The sequence below is a fragment of the Gopherus flavomarginatus genome, chromosome 2, assembly GCF_025201925.1.
Source record: "Gopherus flavomarginatus isolate rGopFla2 chromosome 2, rGopFla2.mat.asm, whole genome shotgun sequence".
Lineage (NCBI taxonomy): Eukaryota > Metazoa > Chordata > Testudines > Testudinidae > Gopherus > Gopherus flavomarginatus.
The window spans coordinates 178,844,539-178,872,498 of NC_066618.1; the positions used below are offsets into that span (position 1 = coordinate 178,844,539).

General features: G+C 38.5%; 1 protein-coding gene across 1 annotated transcript in view; it reads left to right on the forward strand.

Moving 5' to 3' along the window:
* Positions 1–27,960, forward strand: part of CDYL (chromodomain Y like) — a 195,696-nt gene that overhangs the window by 68,705 nt on the left and 99,031 nt on the right. Inside the window, exon 2 of the mRNA XM_050940049.1 lies at positions 18,867–19,533. Coding sequence (XP_050796006.1) covers positions 18,867–19,533 — 667 coding nt within the window. The remainder of the gene's footprint in view (positions 1–18,866; positions 19,534–27,960) is intronic.

Below are 27,960 nucleotides of genomic sequence, written 5' to 3' on the forward strand. Positions count from 1 at the left end.
TTTCTCTTATTTGAATCTATGATTCTTGTTACCATGGTCATCTGTATTGCAAGACTATACTTTTCAATACAGTTTGGTTTGGTTTGTTTTTCCAGTGGAACAGTTTTGGTTGTTCTGGGGCGCTGGCCTGAGCCCTCCATGTTGCAGTAGAGAAATGTGGGAACAGCAGGATTTTGACCCTTAGAGAGAATATTTGCCTATGAAAGAAGAGAACAACTAGTGTTTTGTGCAATAAAAAGCCAAGTGAATTGAATCATCTTATGTTCTCTGGAGGACAGATTTCACTACTGAATTTAAGATGGGAAGAATTTCCTGAGGGATTTTATATATTGGTGATGAGATCCTTGGGTAACTGGTGGTGAGCGAACTTGATAACTTAATGCGTATAGCACATTAATACATAAGCCTTCTGGTCTGCTCCAACCTACTGTATACCTGAAAGGGAAGACTGGTAATTTTAAGAAGTTCCTTCTAATAAGAGTACTGTAGTTTAAGAAATCAAGCTTATTTAATGCTAATTTAACAGTCTTCCTTTTTGTCTTTATTTTTAATGGAATAAAATGATACATAGCTTTTTTTTTGTACAGTGTACCATTGTTTATCATATATTGCTGATTATATAAATATGTAGAAATGTATTCAGATGTTATCTATACACTTTTACATATATTATAGGATTATATCTTACAACATATTTATTTTTGCTACATTGTTATGTAAATAAATATGCTTGAACTGTTCCTAATTGAGGGTTAGATCAGTCACAAACAGCAAAATGAAGAGTAATAGGTTGTATTTGTTCATAAAGGAATATCTAGATAAATACAGGTAATGTAAGTTTCTTGATAAAATGATTCTGCAGTAGGTTTTCATTTAATTATGCCCCTACAATTTTGAGTGATAGTTTCTATGTTAACCCTAAACAGGAAGATTATCTGCCATGCAGAAATTTAATGTGAGTTTAAAAAGGTGACTTGTAAAAGAGTAAATGTTGAGGAAAGATGTTTCCTGATAAGGAAATTCACTAAATAAGAATGATTACTTTACCACAGGTTTCTGTTACATTCTCTAGCGTTTCTAGTGTACCTTTCCTGCAAAAGGTTTCCAAAGACTTTTCTCGTATTATGGCTGGCATTTTCAGAGGAGCCTAAAGGAGTTAGGTGTCCATTGAAATTCAGTGAGAGCGGGTGCCTAACTCCCTCCACTTTGAAAATCCCAACCTATATACAGAACAGGTGCAGCATGAGCAGCAGCCAGGCAATCTGTCAGTGGGCCTCAATTATGATTTCAGTGCTGGTGGGAGCACTAATGCTGGGGGAGAGGGCACAATACAGTTTCTAGTCCCATACTCTCTGTTTAGACCTCCAACAGATCCCAATTGTGATGGTGCACTACAAACTTGACTGAGACAGGCATCTCAGGCACTCAGTTTCTACAGTGATGAGGTCCATTATAAGCATCTATATCAGGGGTTTGAAATGTGTGAAGAGGACTGAGTTTAAATTATAGTTATGGTCTGTGGTACAGGCTATAAAATATAGGATTTCATAACCCTCTCAATCCACAGTAGAACTTCAGTTGATAGAAGCTGATGGGATGGAGAACAACATAGAAAATATAATATCCTTATATAATTCAGTGGTGTGCTTCACTTAGAATGCTATGTACAATACTGGTCACACTGTCTGGAAAAGTATATTCCAGTATTACAGGGGGGTCAGAGATGGGTGATGAGAAAGATGAGGGATGAGGAAAACTCTCATACTAAGAGAGACTGAAAAGACTGGGATAGTTTACATTAAAAGGGAGATGAATAAAAGGGAAAATAAAAGTATATAAAATAATAGTTTATAAAAGTGGATCAGGGAGTTCTGTTCTCCCTCTCTCATAACACAAAAACAAAGGGCATTCAATGAAGTCAAAAGGTGGCAAATTTAAAACTGATAGAAGGAAATATATTTTCGCGCAGCTGGCAATTAGCCTGTGGAACTCATTGTCCCAGGATGTCTTTGAGGCCAATAATTTACCCATATAACTATCCAGTTCCTTTCTAACTTCTACTGTGAAGAATATTAAGCATTGTAATAGTTGTTGCTAACAAAAAATGTTGGTTGGGTTATTAAACGTCATGTGTCGTGTCTTAAACCAATCTGTAACTATAAGGGATTTTGAGGAGACCTCTGTATTGGGAAGATGAGGGAGATTATTCCACAGTTGCTTACTGCAAGGCTCTTGTGCCTTCCTCAGAAATATCTGGTACTGGCCATTACTAGAGAGAGGATACTGAAGTAGATAGGAAGTGCCATTCTGGATTTAAGTTCTGTGTACTCATGATGTAGTAGGGAGGCTTACACAGAAATCAATGGTGGAGTATGGCCTTCATGTAATAACTAAGGCTAAGATTTTGTCCATGACTTTTACTAAAAATATCTGGGACAGGTCACTGGCAAAAAAGAAAGGTCATGACTTTCCTGAATTTGTCTGACTTTTACTAAAAATATCCAGGAAAAAATGGGGATGTGCAGATCCTCAAACCTCTTGAAGGGGGGCAGCTGCACAGGGGCCAGGAGCTGTGGGGTACCCCCACCACCCAAAGCTATGGGGGGCCCTGGGAGCTGGGGGATTCCCCGCTGTCCCCAGCAGCAAGGGAGTTCCCCCACCGCTTGTGAAGGCCAGGAGCTTGGGGGTTCCCCTGCCGCCCTGGAGCTCAAGAGTTTCCTCAGTGGCCAGGAGTTGCAGGGACTGCCAGAGGCAGGGGGGGTACCCTGCAGCTCCCCATGGGCAGCAGGGGACCCTGCAGCTCCCTACCGCTGAAGTCACGGAGGTCACTGGAAGTCTCGGATTCCATGTTTTCCACGACCTCCATGACTAAATCGTAGGAATTCGTTCAGTGCCTTATTTTTAAGTTCAGCTTCAGTCAGTCAGAAAATATGCTCCCCTATAAGACCATTGCTGTTTCTATTCTTTTCTTCCCTTCCTTCCCCATCCTTATTTCTCTCCCCCTTTTTAGTCTGTGTTCCCTGTTTTTATATCTTCCTTTCCTTTCCTGCAGTAGCACCCAATTTTCACTTCTCCTGGCTTTCAATCCTACCTACTCTTCCATTCCATCTACTAAAATAATCTGCAATGAAATAGTTAAAGTTGATATTAAAGTATAACTGTTGGGGCTTAGAGTTGACACCCCTAATTTGGGTTAAAGGGCCAGGGTTTGATCACATTTCTCACAGCCATTATTTCAGGCTGCCTTGCAGATTCAGGCAGACCTCACTGCATTGGTTTATACTCAATTCACATTTATCTTTGCAACCAGGAGATCTAAAATCTTGGTTTTTAAAAAGTAAACATAGATTCTGCAGAATATGAATCTTTCATGCAGGCCACATCGATGCATCAAGCAGACCTGATTTGTCCTGTGAGCTGCATGTTTGACAATAGCCATCAGATTAGAACTGAATGAATAGGTGAACAGGAGTGGCAAACAGGAAAGTTTTGGAGGGAGTAGCTGCAGAACCTGTGCTTGTAGGTAAAGGGACTTGTTGAGTTCTGCTTTTGCCTGTTTGTCTACAGGAGGACCATAGGGCTGGGGGTTAGAGCCTCTGGTTGGCCATATGACAAACGTCTGCTTGTTTCTTTGTGAGGACCTTGTGGCTGGAACCCTGGGGTCTTCAATCCAACGGAGTATTTAAAGTCTCTGATGATATGTCTACACTACAAAAAAAAAAAAAACCCCAAAACAAAAACAAAAAAACCCACAGCAGGGAGTCTCAATGAGTCAACTGACTCAGGCTCATGGGGCTCAGGCTAGAGATATCCATGCAGATGTTCATGCTCAGGCTGAAACCTGGGCTCTGCAACCCAGTGATGGGAGTTGGGTGTCAGAGCCTGTGTTCCTGCCCAGGCCCGACATCTACACTGCTGTTTTTAGCCAGCACTAGCCCAGAGAGCCTAAGGTTGTTGACCTGGGCTCTGAGTCTACCATGGGTCTTTTTTTTTAGTGTAGATATACCTTGAGTGGTTAATCCCCCTCTCTCTACTATACTGTGTACTAAGTCTCTATGCATAGCTCCACCTCCTCACTGCCAACCAAACAGGTAAGCAGGCAAACAGGAGTGGCAAACAGTGGTGTTTTGGAGATCATTTACTGGAGGGAATGTGGTTGCTTCTGTTTTAGGTATAGCTCTATTGCAGATATGGATGATGAGAAGCTGTTGTGACCTGCCTTGCACATGCCTGAAGACAGGAGAGATTTTTGGTAAATGAAGTGCAAGTTGATGTTCGTATTGGAGGGGTAAGATGTGTGGTCTGCAAGTGCAAGAAGAGAATGAAGACTTCTTGGACAATCAGATTCAGAAATCATTGCCACAGATTCCATAAGGGGAAGGGTGAGTAATAAGGAAACCTGAGCAAGTACAAATGAAGAAGCAGACTGGTGATTTGTGACCGAGAAGGGAAAGAATAAAAAGGTGCTCAACCTGCCAGAAGTGTTGAATCATTATTGGGTACTCGGTGAATCAGCTACTGAGGAACCTGTTTCCGGGGGGAATGGAACAGACATCTACTGGGAGCATATATGATGAGATACTGTTGGTACAAAGCAAGTAGCAAGAGAGGTTCTTCAGTGGTCTGATGTAGGCAAGCAGTAGTCATCAGTGTCTCCATATTGAGAAGAAAAGACCGAGAATTCAGCAAGGGACATAAGGACAGCAGAACACTGTGCTCTCTCCCTAGAGCGAAGACATGAGCTGTAACGTCTCCATTGATGACGATATGCATGGAAACCAATGGTACAGCGTGACACAGAACTACACAGGTAATTGAATACTTCAGGGATCTTGAAAGGAGCTGAAGAAGTGGAAAGGCCAAGTAATCTTTCTGGAGTTCTTCACAGTTCCACAAGGCGGAAAAGGCATAAAATACTGGAAATGAACTGTTGTGTAGAATATTGGCGTGAAGCTGAAGGGTTTGTGGAACACTAGCCACATTTCATTAGAAGAGAGGGAGAGCCTGCATCTCACAGGTGGGGGTGGGGTGACTGGAGCAGTCAAAAGAGAGAGAAAACTAACAACTCAAGGGAAGAGTGATAACATGACACATGCAACAGAAACTCAAACTCTGTGTTGTGAAAAAAACTGAACCAAGCTGACAAAGAATATGAAGAGAAGAAATTTTTTGACTCATATATTAATGCTGGGTAATAAGCAAGAGGAATATGAAATTCTCATTTATAAGAATGTTTGGTATAATTGGCTTTATTGAAACATGGTTAGATGATTCACATGATTGGAATGTTAATCACTAGTTGCACAACCTGCTTAGAAAGGATGGAGTGGATAAAAGAGGTGGGGTTGTGTGGCACTGCATGGTAAAGACATCATTACCTGTTTTAGAGGTACTTATAACTCTAAACTGCAGAATCTTGAATGCATATGGATTAATTGCTAGCTAGCAAAGCACAGGAGGGGTACTGGTGAAGGTCTGCTGCAAACTACTATTAAACTAGAGAATAGCTCCTTAAGCTCCTGTCTGTAATGTGTGGAAATAAAAATTGTGTTATATGGGACTTCAGTTTTTGGTGGAAGACATATGCTAGATGTCTCATGCAGCCAGTAGTAAAACAGTAGCATTTGTAATCATAAACAATTGTCTAGCAGAAGAGGTATTGCCCCCATCATGAAATGATTCTGTTTTGGACCTCATTGTGACAGATAAAGATGGATTAATCACTGGAAGTTGGTGGTGTCTGACTAGTGATCTTGACCTGATTACATTCAATATGAGCAAACAGGAGACAGTCTCACCCAGTAATAATGTAGTTGGTGCTTTAAAGGGCTAATTTCCTAAACATGAGGAAAATTGGAGCAAAACTTGTTGGGAATTTGGACAGAAAAATATTAATGAAAATTGGCAATTATTAAAAAAAAAAAAAAAAAGTTTTATTAGGTAGCCAAAAAGCCAGGATTCCACAATCCAGAAAGAGAACAACTTTGGGTAAAAGCCCATCCTGGTTCAGTAGGGAAATGGAGACAGCATTTAGAAATATATATTAAATGGGGGGGGGGCAGAAGAGGTAAGTAGATAGAAATCAATATAAATTACAAGTTCTGAAGTGTAGAAAATTAATAAGGGAAGCTAAAGGCATCAGGGGGAAATCTATGGCTGGCAAGGCTAGGAACAAAAAGAAGATTTTAAATTATATTAGAAACAAAATAATTCTGATGGCATAGGCCCATTATTAGAAGGAGATGGTAAAATTGTTAATAATGATGCAGAAAATGCAAAAGTGTTTAAGAAATATTTTTGTTCTGTATTTGGAAAGAAGCGGGATGTTGAAGTACTGTTTAGTCTATTAGCAACTTATGAGGATTTACTAGCTATAAACATTTTTCAGTCAACAGGTCCTGCTAACTTCTGCCTAAGAGTACTAAAATAATTTGCCGATGATGCTTCTGGCCTGCTGACTTGAATTTTTAAAAAGTCATAGTCTGCTAAGGTAGTTCCATGAGATTGGAAGGGTGCTAATGTTGTGCTGATATTTGAAAAAGGACAAATGGGATGACCTGGGCAATTATAACTGGTTAGCCTGACATCAATCCTGGGGGAAATTATTAATAAACTTATATCTAATTAAATCAATACAGAATTAAAGGATGGGAATATAATTAATGCCAGTTGACATGGTTTTATTGAAATAGATCTCGAGAAGCAAACCTGATCTCATTTTTTTTATGTGATTAAAAGTTCAGTTCAGGGAGATAACTGCATAGCTGTAATATATGTAGACTTTTGTAAGGCATTTGACTTAGTACCGCGTGATATTCTTATTTAAAAAAATTTAGTACTATGCAATATCAATATAGTGCACATTAAATGGACTAAGAATGAACTGTCTAACTGATAAACCTCTATGGGGAATCTTCATTGATGGGAGTGTTTCTAGTGGGGTTCTGCAGAGATTAATTTGAAGTGTGAGGTTCTTCAGATCATTGATAAAAATACTGGGAGTAAATAGAAAAATCACTGCGGATAATATTTGCAGGTGACACAAAGATTGGCAGAGTGGCAAATGATTATGAAGTTAGGGCAGTCCTACAGAGCAGTCTGGGTCAGTTGGTAAGCTAGACTGTTCAAACAATATGCACTTTAATACAGGGGTTCTCAGGACAATGTGGCCACACTCTGAGGCCACCAAACTCTTGCTAATGGCCGCTCTCTCACTTTTTCCTAAAATACTTGATTAGCTTTAGGATAACCAAATAAATATGCACATATACACCTTCAAATCATTGTAATTTATTTATTGCTAGCTAGTAAGTCTGTTCTGAAAAGTGATATTAACAAACATACAAATATCACTTTTCACAGCAGACTTAATCAGCCCTGGCAAGCCTGGGGGACAAATTAAGCCATTGATGGAGGGTTGAGGGAGGCAGTGGGGGCCAGGGGAGATGGGGCTGGGGGAGGCAGTTGGGGGCTGGAGCCCTGCAGCCAGAGCCCAAAGCCCCATGTCTGGAGAATGGGGTCCAGGGACTGAGCCTGAAGCTGTGTGGCCGGAGCCTGGAGCCTACCACTGCGCAGCCAGAGCCCAGGGCTGGAGCCTGAAGCCCCATGGACAGAGCTTGTTGCCTTGCTGCCCCAAGGCTGAAGCCCAATGCCTGAGCTCTGCTACCCATGGGAAGGTGAGAACTTGCTGACTGCCTGCTCCAACAGCATTGTGCCCCAGATGACTCCAGAGGCTGCTGTTGGCCCCAGCATCCAGGAGCAACAGGGAGGGGGAAGTGTCTCTCCTTTGCCTTCCCCCTCTATCACAGCCCATGAGGCTGTGGCTGCAAGAAAAGCCCCTGGTGGCTGCATTTGAGAAACACTGCTCTAATACCACCAAATGCTTGGTCATACATCTAGGAACAAAGAATGCAAGGCATGCCTATAGAATGAAGGACTATATGGAAAGGATTCAGGAGTCATAATGGACAAACATCTAAACATGCACTCCTAGGGTGACGCTGTGACAAAAAAGAGCTAATATGATCCTTGGATGTATAAATAGGAGAGTAGTGAATAAGAACAGGGAAGTTATTTTTACCTCTGTATACAGCATTGGTGAGATCGATATTAGAATACTGCATTCAGTTCTGGTATCTGCCTTTCAAAAAGGATGTTGAAATTTGGAGAGAGTTCAGAAAAGAGTCACTAAATGATTTGAGGGCTGGAGAAAATACCTTATAGTAATCCCTTAAATGGCTCAATCTGTTTAGTTTATCAAAAAGAAGATTGAGATGTAACTTGATTACAGCGTGTAAGTACATTCAGAGGGAGAAAATACTAGATACTAAAGGGCTCTTTAATCTAGATGAGAAAGGCATAATAAGAACCAATGAAGCTGGAAGCCGAAACCAGACCAATTCAAATTAGAAATAAGGCACAAGTTTTTAACAATGAAGGTGATTAACCCTTGGAACAAGCTACCAAGGGAAGTGATGAACCCTTTGTCATAAGAACGGCCATACTGGGTCAGACCAATGTTCCGTCTAGCCCAGTATCCTGTCTCCAATAGTGACCCATACCAGAACTTCAGGGACAGTGTGCAGAACAGGGCCATTGGAGAATACAGAAGACAAACTGGTCTTCCCTTCCTTGCGTCTGACAATCAGAGGTTTAGGGTCACCCTGAGCATAAGATTGCATCCTTGATAATATTGGCTAATAATCTTTGACGGCCTATGCTCCATGAATTTACCAAGTTCTTTTTTCAACTCAGTTGTTCTTCTGGCCATCACAGCATCCCAGACAAAGAGTTCCACGGGTTAATTGTGTGTTGTGTGAAGTAGTACTTCCTCTTGATTGTATTAAACCTGCTGCCTATTCATTTCGTTGGGTGACCCCCTAGGTTTGTGAAAAGATAAATAACATTTTTTCTACACCATTAATGATTTTATAGACTATACCATATTCTCCCTGAGTCTTCTCTTTTCTAAGCTGAACAGCTGTAATCCTTTTAGTCTCTCCTCATTTGGAAGCTATTCTGTACCCTTGATCATCTTTGTTTCTCTTCCCTGAACCCTTTCTGAGTTCTACTGTATGCGTTTTGAAATGGGGCAATCAGAACTGGACACTGTATTCAAGGTGTGGGCTCACCATGGATTTATATAATGGCATTATGGTAGTTCAGTCTTATTTTCCATCCCTTTTCTAATATTTCTTAATATCTTCAAGTCAAGATAGAATGCCTTTCTGAAAGATAGATGCTTTAATCAAGCCCAGTGTATTGGGTTATGAGGTAACGGGGTAAAATTGAATGGCTTCTGGTATGCAAGAGGTCAGCCTAGAGATGTAACAGTCTCGTCTTGTCTTAAAATCTATGAATCTCTGAAAATACAGGGAGAGAAAAGGGGGAGGGGAAATGGGAAAATGTCATTTGTGCCAACTAAGTCAAAAGCCTTTGTAAGATTTATGAAGGCCATGTAGAGAGATTTTCCTTGTTCTTGACACTTTTTTTTTTTTTTTTTGGTTGCCGTAGTGCAAAGTCCATGTCAATAGTTGATCATCTATCTCAGAAGCCCCACTGACTCCCTGGTTACACACGTTTGACAAGAACTTGCAGTTTTTTGAGAATGACCCGTGCAAATGCCTTGCCAGCGACTTTAAGAAGAGAGATTCTTCTGTAGTCATTAGTCACTTCAGCCTTCTTTGTCTTTATACAGTGTTATGAGGGTGGCATCCGTCATGTCTTGTAGTACTCCTCCTTTCCTGCAGCAGGGAAGGAGGACATTGTGCAGATGTTTAAGCACAACTTATCCTTCTTGCTTTAGCTGGAATTCCATCTTTTCCTGTGGCCTTTCCTGGTGCTAGGAGACAATAGCCTTTTCAAGTTTGTTTATAGATGGTTCTATATTAAGTTCTTTGATAGTCTGTGAGACAGTCGGGTATCCAGGACTGAGAGTCACCTTGTTACCCCCTACCTCCAGTGAGAGGGAGTCTTGCCTGTGGTAGCAGAGTGTTAGCTCCCTGACACCGCCAACCTGTCAGCGATTCCAGCGCTCTCCTCTTGGCTATGCCAGTGCTATCTTTGCCTTGCAGGTTAACAAGAGATGCACTTGAGATCCCTTGAAGCATTTCCCTGTGATATCCAGATCCTGACACACTCAAAAATCCCAGAGTCTCTGCTCCCAGTTTATTTGTTTTACCTTGAATCGTCACTCCAGTATAACATACAGCACTTGTGAGCACTTTTAATAAAACAAAAGAAAGTTTATTTAAGATAGGTTCCACTAGAAACAAGAGAGAGATATGTGAACTTTACAATATGAAACAAAACCATAAAACGTGTACTAGGACCTACACTTATTAGTATTACCTTTCCAATCTAATAAAGTAGGTTTTCCCTCCAGACTTCAGTTCCCAGGAACCAGAATCCAGTCTTTTATGAAACACCCATGCTCATCAAGATGTGTCCTCAGTGAATGGATGGAGTGTCTTTCCCTAACCTGTGAGTCAGTCTTTTGTCTTTATTTCCAGACAGGGCACTCTGCTGTCTGTAGAGTGTTCCTTTTTACCTGCAAGTGGCTTTGATGTTTGTACTTTATCTTTGATGGTTTTCCATTGACCTTTCTGTGTTGTTGCAGCAGTGGACAATTTAATAATACATTACATAATTGGCTAGCCAGAGTGGGGTGACAATTGCATTTTCAAGTTTGTTTATAGACGGTTATACATTAAGCTCTTCAATAGTGGGTGTGACAGTCCCCAGTTACCCACCGAGATATGATTCCCTGGAAACTAACTTTTAATCCAAGACTATAAGGCAGACTATAAGGCATAGTTTTCAGTATAGTTATATTATTCTTTAAATCTTCTTTCGTATAGCAACATTTACAAATTAATAGGTTGAAATCCAATTGAGAGCTCTATCTCCTGGAAATGAAAAGATAGGATGCTCGGTTCACAATGTATTGGGTGGTTTGGAGGTCTCCGTGTTCACATTGTGGAGAATCCTTGATTCTCCATTTGTGCGTTATGTGTACTCCTCTTCCATGTAACGTCCTAACATGGTTGATGGTTGTCCACTGTCTTCAGCAGAGCAAGAAACCTGGCAGTTCGATAGTAGGGTCATCTATGAGGTGTTTGTTGTTTACATTAGAGCCTGCCCATTGCACCTACCAGGTGTCTTCTGGGTTGAAGCTGGACGACAGAAGAGCTTCTCCAGCTGTCCAGAATGGTTGGCAGGTGTGAGGCGAGTGAATGAGGTTGTCATGGAGCGGGAGCTCCTGGTTAGCGATTGCTTTCTTGTACTCACACAACATAGTCCTCTCTCACTGGATGGTTGGGGGAAGGATGCTCGCAAGGAGTGATGGTGGCAACCTTCACATGGTCATCCATGTTCAGTATACTGTTATCTGTGTACATGAACTATTGCCACTGCTTTGGAGACTGAAAGATCATTCATTGACCTCCTGGTCAAAATTCCTTAAATATTACCCATACACGCACCTCATAATAATTGTGTATTGATAACTTACAAGCATGCGGTAGGGACCTGTCATGCTACCTTCACAGATAAATACCATAAAATTGCAGTATTAAGTATAGTGAGTTCGTCAGGTCTGACAGGAGTTGCTTGTAAAGAACAATGAACACTTTCTCTGTTGGCACCCATGAACCCCTATATCACAATCCGGAACTTTGGGATCATGTTTTAGCACTGCTTCAGAAACAGTGGTTTCATATTAATAGCGTTCATGACAACATTCCACCCAGCATTGCATCTGTTTCTGTCAATGTGATGTCTCCATTTAGAGATTTGAGTGGGACAGTCTTCTCAGTTGAAGGACTGGTTGCTTTCTTGATTCTATTATACATAGCTCTTAGATTTCCATTCTGAAACAAAGTTTGTATTTTCTTGCATAGATACAGCCAGTATTATTGAGCACATTGAATAAATATTAGTAATCATTTGAAGCAAAAGTGCTGTCATGAACACATAAAAAAAGCTTTTGGATGTGCACTTTGGTGACAAATATTTGCATAGTGATCAATGTGCAAACAAACTTAGGCTAAAATTTCTTCACACAAACTATTTATTGAACAATTGTTAATAATGAATATATTTCTAAAAATTGTGGCATGTTTGTGGATAATTCAGAAACAGAAAAAAGAGTTAAACTCATATTACATTCATAGTGAATAATTTGTCCAGTTATATATTTCAGCCAAATATTACTTTCTCTCTCTTACTTTAGTCTTGGTGACTTAAAGGCTAATTCAATTAACAATTCCCTGAGCAGTTCATCTGTCAATCAGATTTTTACATCTTGTCCAAACACCAGCACCTTCTCCAAGGTTTAACTGCAACTAGCTGACCCAATGTTGACTGATGTAGACTGACCAGTCAGGCATGGTCAGCATTATGTCAGCTGATTCGGCTCTTGACAATTATGTTGGAACAATTTAAACGCAATAAAATTTCCTGGGAAAGTGCTAGGTAAAGTAAATGCTGTGGAGACTAGATGAAAATCAAAAGGTGGAAAGCTAAGCAATTTAGGAAGGGAAGGGGTTTTTTTTTAATAAGACTGTTTCAGAGTCTTTGTGTTTTGTTTATTGTTAACATCATGTAGTTAAAATGATTAATGTGAATGCTTTAGAGAAGTTGTTTGTTAAAGGTTCAGCTCCATCCTTCTGTTACCAAGCAAGAGCTCACAATAAGCATCCTTGAGAGCTGAGAACCACCACTTCAAGGGAAAGCAGACTTGACATTCTTGATTATTATAAGGTTTAAAAAAAAAAAATCCTTGCAGGGATGGGGATGAGAGAAGTCTGTCTGTCTGCCTGTCTGTCAGTCAGGAGGAAACTTTCATCATAAAAACTAGGAAAAAGGGATCCAGAACAATTTACAAAACATTTTGCAGTCCATCCTGAAATACTGTCCATAAAATGTGGCCTAGAATCCTTGTGCTTATATTTCTTGTGCAAGCAATCTCTTTTTAAAAGGTGCATTAATATTTAAATTTCAAATATTAGAACATTCTGCTGCTTAACTTTTAAGAAGTCTGATTGTAGTGAAATTCTGATTCAATGACTGAAAGTTGATCTGGCGTGCCAAAAAGTTGCTGGTAGAGATCCAAAATGACCTGGCAGTTTGCAAGACACAGTGATTAAATTTCATTTATCTAACCGCTTGAGCTGATACAACCTCAGAGTTATTCATATCATTTTGGATTTCTTCAAGATTATTTGTAATAGGTAAATTGTCAATTGTTTTGTTTTGTAAATTTGTGTTGGTCTTTAGTGACTTATGTTTATGTACCTTTGCCTAAAGAACTTCTTACGCAACTAATTTATGCCATAAACAGGAATTTAAGGATCATCCTAAAAAGCTGTGGTAAATAGTGTCAAGCAGGAGACCTGGATTCAGCTGGTAATGAGATTCTGCTTCCCAAGTTGACTGAGAGTGTTGGAGCCAGAAGCTCAACTCCCAAGTTGGATGTAGCAGTGTGCTATTGTGTGTGCAGCCTTTTTTGTCTGAGGTGTAGGGAAGCATTCACTAGGAATTTCTTTCTTTAGCCAGAAGTACTAAGTCTAGTGACTGGCACTTGCAATTGGGGGGAACATAATTACTTTTTTCATGGTGTAGGCTGAAGCACCCAAGCAAGGTTGAATTCTGTGGCTAAAAATGTCTTTTACTGAATACCTCTGAGGTAAAAATTGGGACCTCCTATCACGCAAATCTGAGATCCTGCTTTGGTCACATGGGATTGATGGAGTGTTACATAGGGTGTGGGTGTGAAGAGCTCTATTCTGAAGAGGACACAGAATCATTGGAGTGAGCTTACAATGTCTGTGTGCTGCTATTGAAATGCAGAGTAACATAGTTGTTCCCCTAGTGTAAAATAAAATTTCAGCTTTTTAAATATTTTCTTCATCTTCAAACATGGTGCACAGCACACTAGTTACTGCACCTTTAGCCAGTCCTTGTTTGTTCATGATTCAGCTGATTGTTTACTTTGGGTCTCTGAACATTATTGGCGAGGCCTTGTTTCTGAATTGCTTTCCCATCCTAACATTAATACTAACCCTAAAAAAGGATCAAAATCCTGTACTCCTTCCACTATTTGCCATTATTTCAGTCTATGCTTGTGTTGTTTCTTTCTACTACAACGCTGGAAACCATTTTTCCTGTTGCTTCTGGACTCTAGTTCTTGTCTTTTCACTCTCTTGAAAGATTATGGTTGCTACTTATTTTCCACTTGCAATTCCCACTGAATCCTAAAACTATTCAATTTGTTGGTAGTTATCCCACATTTTTCCATCTCTGTTCCTGACAGGAACAGCTTGGGTGTTCGTCACCTTTAATAATTCTCCCATATTAATGGGTTCCAGTGTTCCATGTTGTTTGTTTGGTGTAATGAGTAAGTGTGTGGATATCTAAATATTTGTTTTCTTCAGCTTTTTTTGACAATCTTCAAGAATTAGGCTTCTTGCATGCTAGTATAATTTTAGTGCTGTTTATTTCAGTTTGCAGATCTTGAAGATAATGGTTTTAAGATAGCATGGTTGGGGTGCTCTGGAAATGTACAATAAACTGTTTTTCTTATTTATATCTGCTTCAGTTACTTTCATTAATAATGCTTAGCCATTACATAGTGCTTTTACCTCTTTGAAAAAAGTGACCAACATTAACTAATTCTCACCACATCCACTGGAGGGAGGGCAATAATATAACCAAGTTTACATATGGGAAAACTGCGACACAGAGGTTAAGTGGCCTGCCTAAAGCCACAGATATGTGTTGTCAGAGCTGGGATTAGAACTCAGGTGTTCCTGTGCTCTGGCTGTTAGAACATCCTCTCTTTATACACAATGTACATTAATACCTCAAACTGAAACTGAATTGTGAGTGGTGGGGAAGAATAATTTAATATGTGTAAAAATAAATAAAACTAGGAAGTGTGCCTGTTGCCATCCACATAATGTTGCTTGTCTGATACATACCTTTCCTGCTCCCACCTTTAGTCTATCTTTGTCTTTTTAGACTATATATATTCTCTTCAGCACAAAGACTGGATCTTCTACTTGGTGTTTGGAAGCCAATCTTTGGTACCACATTTTAGACACTACAGCAATCTAAATAATAGCTATTACCCAGGGATAATGTATTCTGTAGCAGAAGGTGGCTGGTTGTCTAGTATCCAGTAGTTGCCAAAAGCCAGTTGTTTCCAGCATCTCTGGCATGAAGCCTACAAATTATGATCATTTAGCACAGAGGTCTGCAACCTTTCAGAAGTGGTGTGCCGAGTCTTCATTTATTCACTCTAATTTAAGGTTTCACATGCCAGTAATACATTTTAATGTTTTTAGAAGGTCTCTTTCTATGTCTATAATATATAACGAAAGTGTTTTTATATATAAAGTAAATAAGATTTTAAAAATGTTTAAGAAGCTTCATTTAAAATTAAATTAAAATGCAGAGACCTCCAGACCAGGGCCAGGACCTGAAAATCAGCTTGCGGTCTGCCTTTGGCATGCGTGCCATAAGTTGCCTACCCCTGATCTAGCATTTGTTAGGCAAGTAGGGAACTGTGACTTTTGCCTTTCTGCCCAGCTCCGTTGATCCAGACACACTGGTGAAATGAGGACAGACACATGGACGCATTTAAACAGTAGGCTGCAACTTTCATTAACTTAAACACAGGGCAAGGGTACTATCCATCCATCACCCATACTTTCATACACTAGACATTTAAGTGGTTTCCATGTGGGGGTTATAAGGCTCCAACTATATAACCCATAACTCAAGGTAGGCGCTCCTCGCTCTACACCCAGGACTCACTTCATTCTGAGTCCTACCCCACATGGACATTGTGAGGGGGACAGAGGATGCAGAAAGGTGATGAGCTCAGCCTGCAAGGGCGGCAAGGTCTGAACTCTTCTTCCCAGTACCCCCGTATCCTGTCTGTCTGTCTTGTCCACCTACTATGGCTTGTCCAGCATCAAGATATTAAGCAATCTGAGGTAGATACTGTTTTCTATTGCTTGTCTTTATGGTGCCCTGATCTTTGATTGAGATTTATAGGCATTATCATAATATAACTACAGTAGACCATCAGAGTTATGAACACCAGTATTATGACTGACGGGTCAACCACACACCTTGTTTGGAACCAGACTTATGCAATCAGGCAGCAGCAGAGATTAAAAATACATTTTAAAAGCGAATACAGTACAATGCTGTGTTACACATAAATTACTCAAAAATAAAGAGAAAGTTAAAAAAAAAATTTTTTTTACAAGGTAAGAAAACTGTTTCTGTGCTTGTTTTCATTTACATTGAGATGTTAAAAGCAGAATTTTCTTCTGCATAGTACAGTTTCAAAGCTGTATTAAGTCAATGTTCAGTTGTAAACTTTTGAAAGAGCAAACATAACATTTTGTTCAGAGTTCTTTTCATGCCTTTGCTGCGTCTGCTCTACAAATCATCTGGATAGGACACTTTTTTGTATTTATTGTTCAGCAGTTTATCTGTTATATCTCTGAGGTGTCTTTCTGTATGCAGATGTAATTGCCTACTACTTTAAAAGAGCATGTACTTAGTAATTAGTCATCCTTGAAAGATGTAGCCCCTATTAGGTGTGTTCATTATGAAGATTTGAGTTAGAGAATATAAATTTCTTTACCGCTATTTGTAGCTCATCTTCTCTGAGGTTAGTGCTTTTTTTATCTTTGTTTTAGAAGTACAAGAGAAAGATGGAGATAGGAAGACAGAGTCATCATCACTACTCTCTGACAATACAAGTCCAAGATTCTGGTGTTTTTGTGTTCTTTCATCTTGCTTTTAATTTAACATTTCTGGTTTACACTGATAAGCACTTCTAGGCAGTCTGTCTCTTAACAGTAGTTCTTGATAGCTTGTTCTTCCCTACATCCATATGGTAAACTTCGTATTCGTTCACTCTGAGACAACATTTTTGTTCAGGCTGTTTTCCATATATTGTTTTATGGAAAAGCAAATGCCTTGATTTCATAGTCTGATGTCTAGCCCATTCTCCATCAGTCCCATGAATATGTAAAAGAGTAGTATAATCAGCTCTTAAATAAATTATAAATATTTCAAGTTTTCTTTGTTTAGCAATTAGAAAATGTCACCAGTTAAATGTTTTGACAATTTATTTTTCACAAATTTTGTTTCAGTGTATTGAAATAGTAGTACCCTATATTTGAACAGTAAAGTAATGTTTATTAAGGGAATTCTGGTAAAAAGCTTCTATTAGCTTTAGTTGAATGCAGATATGTAAGAATGGTCATGCTGGGTCAGACCAATGGTCCATGTAGACCAGAGCAGATGAACAGAACAGGGAAATTGAGTGATCCATTCCTTGTTGTCTAGTTTCAGCTTTTGTCATTCAGAAGTTTAGGGACAGGCAGAGCATGGAGTTGCGTCCCTGACCATCTTGGCTAGTAGCCATTGATGGACCTGTCCTCCATGAACTTACCTAATCCTTTTTTGAACCCAGTTATACGTTTGGCCTTTTTAACATCCCGGTGGCTGGATATTTATGGTAGAGTACCTGCGGTCTATCACAAAGGTCTGTTACAGCAGATCATATAGATTTTACTGTAGCTGAAGTTAAAATAATTATGTAGTCTAAATGAAACAAAAATTTGAAGTTCACTACAAATCACAAACATGCAATTTTAAATAGATAAATTCAAAACTAAGAGGTACATTTAACACAATTTGTTGTCAGCCGCAATATGATTCAACAATAATGATTGCACTTGTATATTGCCCTCCATTCTTCTAATCACTCTATAGACATTAATTTAGCTTAACCACATACTTGTGAATTTGATGTGTAGAAGTATCCTTCAGAGGTAATCCTAGATACATGCATTCAGTATGGTAATAAAATAGGAGCCCTTGCTCATGGTGGGTCAAAACACTGAGCAGCAGTAAAGTAGGAATCCCTTTTAAAAAACAAAACATATAAACAAAAACAAGGAGAACATGGAAGAAAGGGGAGCAGTAGGAGCATCATAACAAAAATAGGATAGGATGGAAGGGGTGAGCAAAAGGCATCTCCTGTGGGGGAAGTGGAACGGAAGAAACTGATAATCCTGTGGCTGTTCTTGCATTGCCTATAAAAGTAAGATATAATACTATCCATTCCCATTTTAGAGATAACTGAGGCACAGTGATTTGCTCAGGGACACACACAAGTCTGGCAGAGCCAGAATGAGGACCAGTTCTCCTGGTTCTCAGTTATTTGTCTTTGCCAGAAGAAAAGCCTTCCTCATGTAATGGCACATATCCTCCCTTGATTCCTGAGCTATACCGTGTCCTTGATCACCAAAGAATATATCGTTAGGATCAATAACTTCACACATGACTCATGCTAAATAAATAGATTATCAAACAATATTAAACCAATATGTTTTGTAAAATAAACAGTTTGCTATCTAAACATTCTGTCTAAACATATTAAGACATTTTTTCCTTAAAGTTAAAAGGACTCTGGCCCCATCAAGGTTAGTGGCGAAACATCTCTTGATTTTAGTGAGGCCAAGATTTCACTCAAAGTGGTAACTGAGATATGCTAGATTCAGATTCATGAACATACAAAATATTTTCTGTATCGGAACATTTTTGATATTCCAAACAGCTTTTATCAGATCGAAGTAATGAGCTGAGATACATTAAACTGCATTACCAGTCAGCAGTGGAAGAATACAATCTCACGGTAGAATGATAAAAATATTTTAATCTATATTCCTGTAAAAGTGTTCCATGTGCATCTAATATCATGTGCAATTGCTCTCTCATATTTATTCCTCTTTACATCTAAATCCATGTTTAACTTTTAATTTTCCTTTCAACAGGTAGAGAGAATTGTTGACAAGAGGAAAAACAAGAAGGGAAAAATAGAATATTTGGTGCGATGGAAAGGATATGAGAGTGAAGATGACACCTGGGAACCTGAACAGCACCTTGTAAATTGTGAGGAATATATACATGAATTTAATAGGCGTCACAATGAAAAGCAAAAAGAAAGCACGTTAACCAGGACAAACAGGACCTCTCCAAATAATGCCAGAAAACAAATTTCTAGATCTACCAATAGCTCTTTTTCAAAGACGTCACCTAAATCTTTAGTGATTGGCAAAGACCAGGAGTCAAAAAATAATCAATTGTTTACTGCCACCCAGAAGTTCCGGAAAAATAATTCACCATCTCTTTCTGGCAGGAAAAATATGGACCTTGCAAAATCAGGTATTAAAATCCTTGTTCCCAAAAGTCCTATTAAAAGCAGGACAGCAGTTGATGACTTTCAAAATGAAAGCCCTGATAAATTGGACCACATAGAACAGGATCAAGAAGACTCTGTAGCACCAGAAGTAGCAGCAGAAAAACCAATGGGAGCTTTACTAGGACCTGGTGCAGAGCGTGCTAGGATGGGGAGCCGGCCAAGAATACATCCATTAGTGCCACAGCTACCAGTGCCAGTAACAGCCACAATTGCATCAGCATTAACAATAAATGGAAAAGGTAAGTGTATACGTTTAACATTTTTATGTAGATTATCCTTTTGACTGGACTCTTTTGTTATTTGTCATATGCAAACAGTTACTTGTTCAACTGACCTGCTTGAGCAGTGTATTGATTGATTGAGAGAATAACTGCTGTACTAAGCCAAATCTGGAGAATTTCACAATTGCTTTATTTTAAAATAACTGAGACTGCAGATGCCTTTGAGAGGTTTGCCAGCTTTTGCTTTCTTCACTGAATTCCATTGGCATTTGTGTTTTAAAAATCAACATAAGATACATCTGTGTTTGACTTGACATCAGTATACCGTTCCCAAAGATTACATCATTGCTTTAAATTTCTCTAAATAGGTGAGACTCAAATTTGTCATGAATGCTAGCAATATAAATGATGGAAATAGTCACGTAATTTTTAGTAGGGGTTCTTTCCAGTGGTTCTCTCTTTTGGTTTACATATCTTTTTGCCTAACTGTTGCTTGGAATAAAGCCATCAGAATTACGTGGTTTAAATAATAAAGTTCTTATGGTTGGTTTCTGTGCAAATTTGAGCCAATTGGGCAGATATATGCACTTTCTTTCTGAACTGAATTCTGTCTTGCATTTTGATTAAATTTAGCAGTATTTGGCTGTATATAATTCACTTTAGATTGAAAGTTCATTTAGATTAAAGACCAAATTTACTAATATCTCAATGACCTATTATGAATTTATTCAAGTTGTTTTACAAAACTTGTAACACCATAAAAGGACAAACTGCTTTTTAATGATTGAAACCTGTTTAAAAACTTCATGTTCACTCCTTTGATTTCCCAAGTCTTTATTCTTTCAAGGGGAAGAATAACTGTAAACGTATTTAGACTGTTCTGTACAATTGTAAATATTCTTGTGAGTGCACTTTTAGGGTTACATTTTCAAAAGTGTAAAATTTCATCTGCAAATGTGTTGCAGAGGCCAAAATCTTGGGGCCGAAGGGGTGACAAAAATGTTTTGGAAACTAAGAATTGGCCCTTGCAAACATGGCAGGCACAACTGATGGACACAAAAGAGATTGTACTGAGGACTTCACTTCTGCCTGTAGCTCATACACATTGTTGCTCCTCTTCAGATTTTCTGAAAACCCAGACACAATAGGAGAGTTTGGAAAGCAGTGGGCAGTGAGGAACTCATTCTAGGAGCTGTGATGTCAGGTCACAAATCAATCCACTGTGCTTCAGATTAACTAGGGAATCATTTTAATGCACACTTTGGTGGCAGGACTGTCTCTTGCTGTGCATGGGGTGAATGTGGAATGTGAATCTCAAAGGACACAAACAGAAGCTAGAGATAAACATGAGAGACTGCAGTGTATGAAATTTACTGTCAATAAGTCACTGGTGTAGATGAACTAGAGGTGTGTGCACATGCAATGGTTTTGTGATAACTGATATGGTGAGAAAGTGTTGTATGGATGCCCACTTTGAACTGACAAATGTACTCTCTCTTCAGTGTAGTTGCCTCCTACCATCCAGAGAAAGAAGCTTCAGTTATGTAGAGGATAAGTGGTATTGTGTCAGGTGCATATACCTGTATATTTGCTAAGGTGTTACTGTTTCTCTCAACTGCTGTCATTCATTTAAGAAGATGTAAATACACTGGCCAGGTAGTCAACATACTGTCATGTCAACAAAACATCTTCTCAGGAATGTCTTCGGAAGCCTGCCTATTAACACTTATGATTGTGGCACTGTGTAAATGTTTGGGCTCTCCTCTATTTTTTCATAGATGCAGATACAATAGGACAAAAAGGAAGTGGGGAGGGGAATGTAGTCAGGAGGACTTAAATCATGCGACATTTTCAAAACAAACTTATTATTAGAGCTGGTTGGGAATTTTTCCACAAAGCATTTTTTGTTGGAAAATGCCAGATCATTGAAAGTGAAACTGTGAGAAATGGTCAATTTTTAACAAATATCTGGTTTCAAAAAGTTTTTGGAAAAAAGTTTCAAATTTGTCAGAATGGGACGTTTTGACATTTTTCAAAATGCAACATTCAATTTTTTCAGCTCAAAACTATTTTTAGTTTTAAAATTTAAGTTAATTATAGTAAAACATTAAATCACTAGGCTGAAATAAAAATTAAATAGTTCCAAATTATGGACACAAAAGATTTCGATTGACTCATACCAAAATAATTTTCAGATTATCAGTTCATGAAAATCTTCAAGATTTTGACCTTTTGGGATGGGAAAACCATCTACCCACCCAGCTCTACTTATCTAATGTACATTGAGAGTACATTCCTTGAAACAATGCATGTGCAGAAGAAACCTAGGGCCTAGATCATTATTATTAATAATTTTATTTATTTGCATTACTGTAGCAGCTAGGATCACTAGTCATGGACCAGGGCCCCATTGTGCTAGGCACTGTACAAACACGGAACAAAAGATGGTCCCTACGCCAGAGAGCATAGTGTCTAAGAATATGGCAAGAGACAACAGATGGATACAGATGGAACAAATGGGGAAGTGTGAGGAAAGAATGAGACAATATTGCTCAGCATGATAGGAAGTGATCTCAGAACATAGCTGTTACCAAGTTTTTGTAGACATTATGGACAAAGGAGAGAGGGATATGAAGGGGGATAATGAGGTACCTTTGTGACTGTTTATGGGCAGTTCCTCCCAAGCATGAGGGATAGCATGCAAGGAAGCACGATAATGCTCATTTGAAAATTTAATAAGTGCCCAGTGGAGGCTGGCATCGTGGGCCCATCCAAGGCAAGAGTCAATATCTCTGTAGCAAGTGAGAGATTATGGGTATAGTGGGGAAAGTCTATAAAGGGCCTTGAAAGCGAAGACAAATAGCTCCTGTTTGATGTGCAATAAAAAAGAGAGCTGGTGGAGGAATGCAAAGAGGGGCGACGTGATCAAAGAGACAAGCTAGCAAAATGATCTTTGGAGCAGCATTCTAAATAGATATGAGTGGGACAAGATTGCATTTGTCAAGTTATCACCGTGCCTCAGTGGGTCACAACTGAGAATACCAGATTTAGGACAAACTGCTGAGAATGGGGCAGACCCACCCCAAACTGGTGGTGGTTCTTCCATAAGATATACCAAGCCAGTAGCAAAAGTAAACTTCTGTCTCACGACAGTGGTTAACTAGAAGTCAGAAATGCAGTCTCTTTAGGTATCCTAGCCTTTGTTTTAACATCCAGACACTAGACTTAATGATGTGTGGTTGTTGAAAACCAATTTCATCAAACAGATTCTTCTAATCTCACTAGATCAGCCACATATCCAAGTCAATATAAAACTCAGATCTGACCCAATAATCATGCTGTTGCCAATCCTGCAATGAGAGAGCAGGAGCAGAGGAGGAGATGTTAGGGGTTTCCTAGGGCTGGGGATTGGCAAGGAGGACTTTGTTGTGAGAAAGGGGCAAAAGGGTGAAGGAGAGTGAATCAAGAGAGAGAATCAACATAAGAACGGCCATATTGGGTCAGACCAAAGTCCATCTAGCCTAGTATCCTGTCTTCTGACAGTGGCCAATGACATGTGCCCTATTTTTTTTTTTTTTGGCTATTACTTTTTGAATCTTTGGTTAACTGTTCTTCAAATTCTTTTTTGGCCTTCCTAATTATATTTTTACACTTCATTTGCCAGAGTTTATGCTCCTTCTTATTTTTAATCTTTTCTATCAATCATAGAAAGGGAAGAGAGGGCTCAGAGCAGTCAGTCATCAACACTGATGTACCGGAAATCAGAGAGAGGCTGAGATGTCTTGGCAAATGTCCCAGCTGTCACCAACAAAAGTGATAAACAATAGAAATTGTGTTCATCCCATGGCATCCCAGTGAATTTTGTTTATAATATGAACATGTTCACTGATTGTGTGTAATGAAAAGAAGCTATTAAGGAGAGTACAAACAGTCTGAAAAGCCTCCTAAAACCCCTTAAATCTGTGATAACCATATCAGACAGAAATGTCTGGGATGTTGGCCTGTTAGTCTATGAGAGGGAGAATCTTCCCAAGGATCTCATGGACAAACTGCCTCTTCATTGTCTATTGGGGAAAGGAGGCAGGTGTAATGTTTGGCTGTGTGCCTTCATGGTTCCCTCACAGAGTAGAGAGGAAAATGGTACTGAATGATAAAACATATTTATTCAACTCCCACTAGATTTCTGTTTTCTTGCAGCCTTCAGACATGTTGCCTTGGTCTGCTCTCTGCTGTTCCCTAGAGGCATCCAACTTGCCTGTTGAGTAATTGGCATTTGTCCACACACGTGATTGCACAATTCCTGTCAATTTCTTTATTTCCTACAGCCCATACTAACTGTTGGAGTATTTCCAAATGGCAATCATATTCACTATGAAATAAGGTTTTAATGAATGCTGAAATAATTTGGGGATGCAAAAAGTAGCAGCAATTGTGAGGACCTGTTGTCAAAAGTATAATTTAGAGTGTATGTGTTTGGCTATATTGCAGCTAGGAGTGAGTCTCCCAGCCCAGGTAGACAGACTTGTGCTAGTGGGGCTTGAGCTAACACACTAAACATAGCAATGTGGATTTTGCAGCTCAGGCTCTCAAGACCACCAGACCCCGCCTCAGCTTGATAGCCCAAGCTCCAGCCCAAAGCACAAGGTCACTGGTATTCTTAGAAAACTAGCTTGAGCCCCGTTCGCTCTCAATTGCAGTGTAAACATACATTATTTAGGTTGCAGTTTTCAGTACAGAAAGCAATTTTAGCCTTAATTCTTTTCTACTTATTTAATGCTAAGATAAAGAAAATTCTGTCAACCCCAGGTCTTGAAGGTGACTCAACACAATTACTGATACAGACAGGCAGCCAGCCTACACTACTTCTGCAAGACACCTTTCCATACACTTAGAAAAGAGGGAGCCAGAATCATCTTAAACAGTACCAAACCAAAACATTCCAGAACATGTCAGTTATTTTACACTAGGCAGAAAAAACAGCTGCAGACAACAGCTCACAATGTGACTATCACAGAATCAAATAGGGCAGCATCAGTTTCCCTTTTCCCAGATTGTTATAAATCTGGGAGATATAAAGAGACTTTTGAGTTCAAAATTATATATATAAAAATCTCTTGTCTTTACAGTGTCTAAGTTTAGTAGGAAATAAGACAGCCATGATAAAGTGCACAGACATAAAATTACCATGAAGAAAAGTAACTTTTCTCCAAGCTTGAGGAACCTTGGCTATATCGCAAATAAGTGTATTCTTTGCTCTTTATACGGAATTACTTTTTTTCCCCTATACACAATTCATCTATCTCTGCCAATCAATAGATGTGTCATAAGAAACAATAGAAAGTAAAGACAGGGAAGTAGTTTTCAATGTTACCTAGACTTAATAATATTCAGAGGCTTCTTATGCACATCAGATGACCAACGTTACCTAGTCTCGCAAGGAGACAGAGATTTTTCAGACAGGTGATGATGTGCTACAGACTGGCAACATATCATAACGATTTTCCAGTAAATTCCAGACTATAATTTCAAGTTCTTCTCAGACTAAACTGCCCTTTAAATGTCTATACAAGACTATGCAGTTGTCTTCAGCTATTTTGTTTTGCCATATTTTCCAAAGTTATTTTATTTTCAACCTGATTACACCCTTCTTTGAAAATGCTTACCTGGTACAAATTTTGTTTGCACCCGTTAGTACAGACGTTAGTGCTTTAATGGTACAATGGCTAGGAAAACGGAGTCCTTATTTCTCTCAATGTGTGCAAAATGTGCTGAATTTTTTAAGTTTGATATTTAGGTAACAGCTCCAGACATCTTACAATAACTAAATTTGACATTTTGAGTTATTATTTCAGTGTGGTTCTATTTGTAGTAACGCAAGTAATAGAAAACCTCCACTACCTTAAATGCTTTAAATGACTTGTTAAAAAAAACCAATATTTTGATTTTCAAAATTAAATATTAGATGCAATATGTTTGAAAATCTGGTAAAGTTGGACTAGAAATAGATATTGGGGTGACATATTATGTAAGTAATTCAAACAAAATAAGCAATTATAGATGGTATAGTATATTAGATAAGGGAGTCATTGTTCACTTTCCTCTTTCTTAGAAATGATCATGTAAAATTGAAGCAACACACTTACTTCAGAAATACAAATTGATCCAAATCTTTTATTTTTTTTTAATATTAATATATGTAACTGATGAGTCCAAAGCAAAATCCCAGATCTGAACATTGCTTAATTTTTATGATTCATGACTATATCTACTATGCACTAGGGTCCTGATCAAAAGACCTTTGAAGTCAGTGGAAGACTCCATTGGCTTTGGAACAGACCCTAGATGTGTTCTTTGTGGATATCATTTCATTCTTTAAACAGCCAAGCAATGTGTTCTGTACCCAGTAATCTCTAGAAGCTTTTGTTTTATTTCAGGTTCCATTGATGAGAATTCATATAACAATAAAAACAATTTCAATTTTTAATAAATAATATTGTCCGCTTATTGCATATCCATATAAACTGTATACAGTAAGCAGGTACGTTCAGATGTACAGTAGATACATAATTTTTCACTAAGAACTGTTCACAAGTACGGTATTTTCTTCATGCTTTTCATACCTTGCTTCCATTATGAGGAGAGTCTGTCAGCACTACTAGTGTTTTCATATTAGATGTTGAATAGTGTCTCATTTCTGTTCCCTGCTCTGCCACCAGTTTGTCATATAATTTAAGATGTCATTTAATTTAACTGTACCTCCATTTACCCAATTATAAGAAGATTAAACTTCTTCCCCACCTGTTTGGTGTGTCGTGAGTCTGAATGATATGGAAATCATTTTGACATACTTGGATGAAAATCACTACTTCAGTTTAAAGTGTTTATTGTATTATATTTGGCTAATTAATTTATTCATTTAAGAGTGTAATTATATCTTTTAATTGAAGATTTTATATATTTATAGTAGTATGGTCTCTTTTTGGATTGTAAATTTTTTAGGGGCTAGGACTATCGTTTTCTCTGTTTGTACAGTACAGTGGGGTTCTGACCTGGTTGGCCTCAATATAACAATTTAATGATAAAGTAGTTTAGGCAGATTTTTCATCTGCGATTAATTGAATTAAAATCTATTGAGTAAAGTCGTCTTGGTTTTGTTTTTTACTTTCACCATTTTTGTCAAAAATATAATAGTATGTGCTGTTGTGTACTCTCTGTTGTCTATGTGATAGCACGTAGCTAATTCATCAAGAGCTGAATGAACGAAAGTCCACAATGATGCCCAGGTCTTCTTCCTGAGTGGTTGCAGTTCATTTAGAACCCAGCAATGTGTTTGACTGGTTCAAATTATTCCTTCCAGTGTGCAGTGTATTGCAACATTTTAAATCTGCCGTCAAGCTTGTCCGTTCACCTGTCTTTGTTAGGTCACTGAAGTTTTTCAGCTTTTTCAGTTCTGAACCAGAATAAAATGTGGTCCTGAAATGTTGCCATCACCCTGTTCACATTCACTATTCAGTTAATTAATAAATGTATTAAACAACATGGACAGTCAGCCGCTGTCATGCTGAAAATTAACAATGTAGAAATAATTTTTAAATTAACAGTGAAAATTAATTGTTTGTTTTCTGTTTTTTAACCAGTTTTTAATCCAGTATGTAATGTTCTTTAACACCTCACCCAAGGTCTAAGTGCCTCTTAGGAGAGCCTTTGTCAAGGGTATGGTAACTTGAAGCTACCCTTCACATGCATTTAATGAGAGCAGTTAAGGCAGAGATGCACAATAGTTGGAAGCAGCTTCTGAAGAGGAGAGGGCTGGCTTGCTGAAGGTTTTGTTTTGCTGGCATCCTGGAAGTATGTGTACGTGTGGGTGGGTGGAGGGGTGTAAGTTTTTCAGCTACTTTCCCTGTTTTTTATCCAAATTTGATCAACAAATTAATAGGAACTGTATACATATTGTAAATAAAAAGAGATTCAGAAAGATTATACTGAAGTTTATTTTCATGAAAGAGAAATGCTAAATTAAATCCAGTTTCTGATAACCAGTTAAAGAGTATGTCCCCAAATGTTTTTTAAATAAATATTTTAAAAGGGGTTTTCTGCTCTTCAGTTTGTTTACAAAGGTCCTTTCATCAAGGGAGAAACTTCCTGATTATACTGGACACAATGAAACCGACTATACACTAAGTGCTGTCAAATCCACAAAGTAAAGAAATGGGAAAATATATCCCATTCAGTTGTGTTAATCATAACTATAACTTGACGCTATACTAGATACATTATTTTCAAACAAATAGGATTTTCAGATTGATGGTGCACCTTTTATAAATGTGTTGTCAAATGATTTTAAAAAATCGCAAGATTAAAAAAAGTCACAATCACAGTTTTAATTGCATTGTTAAACAATAATAGAATACCAATTTAAATTCAGGATGGAAACATGTCCTCTGG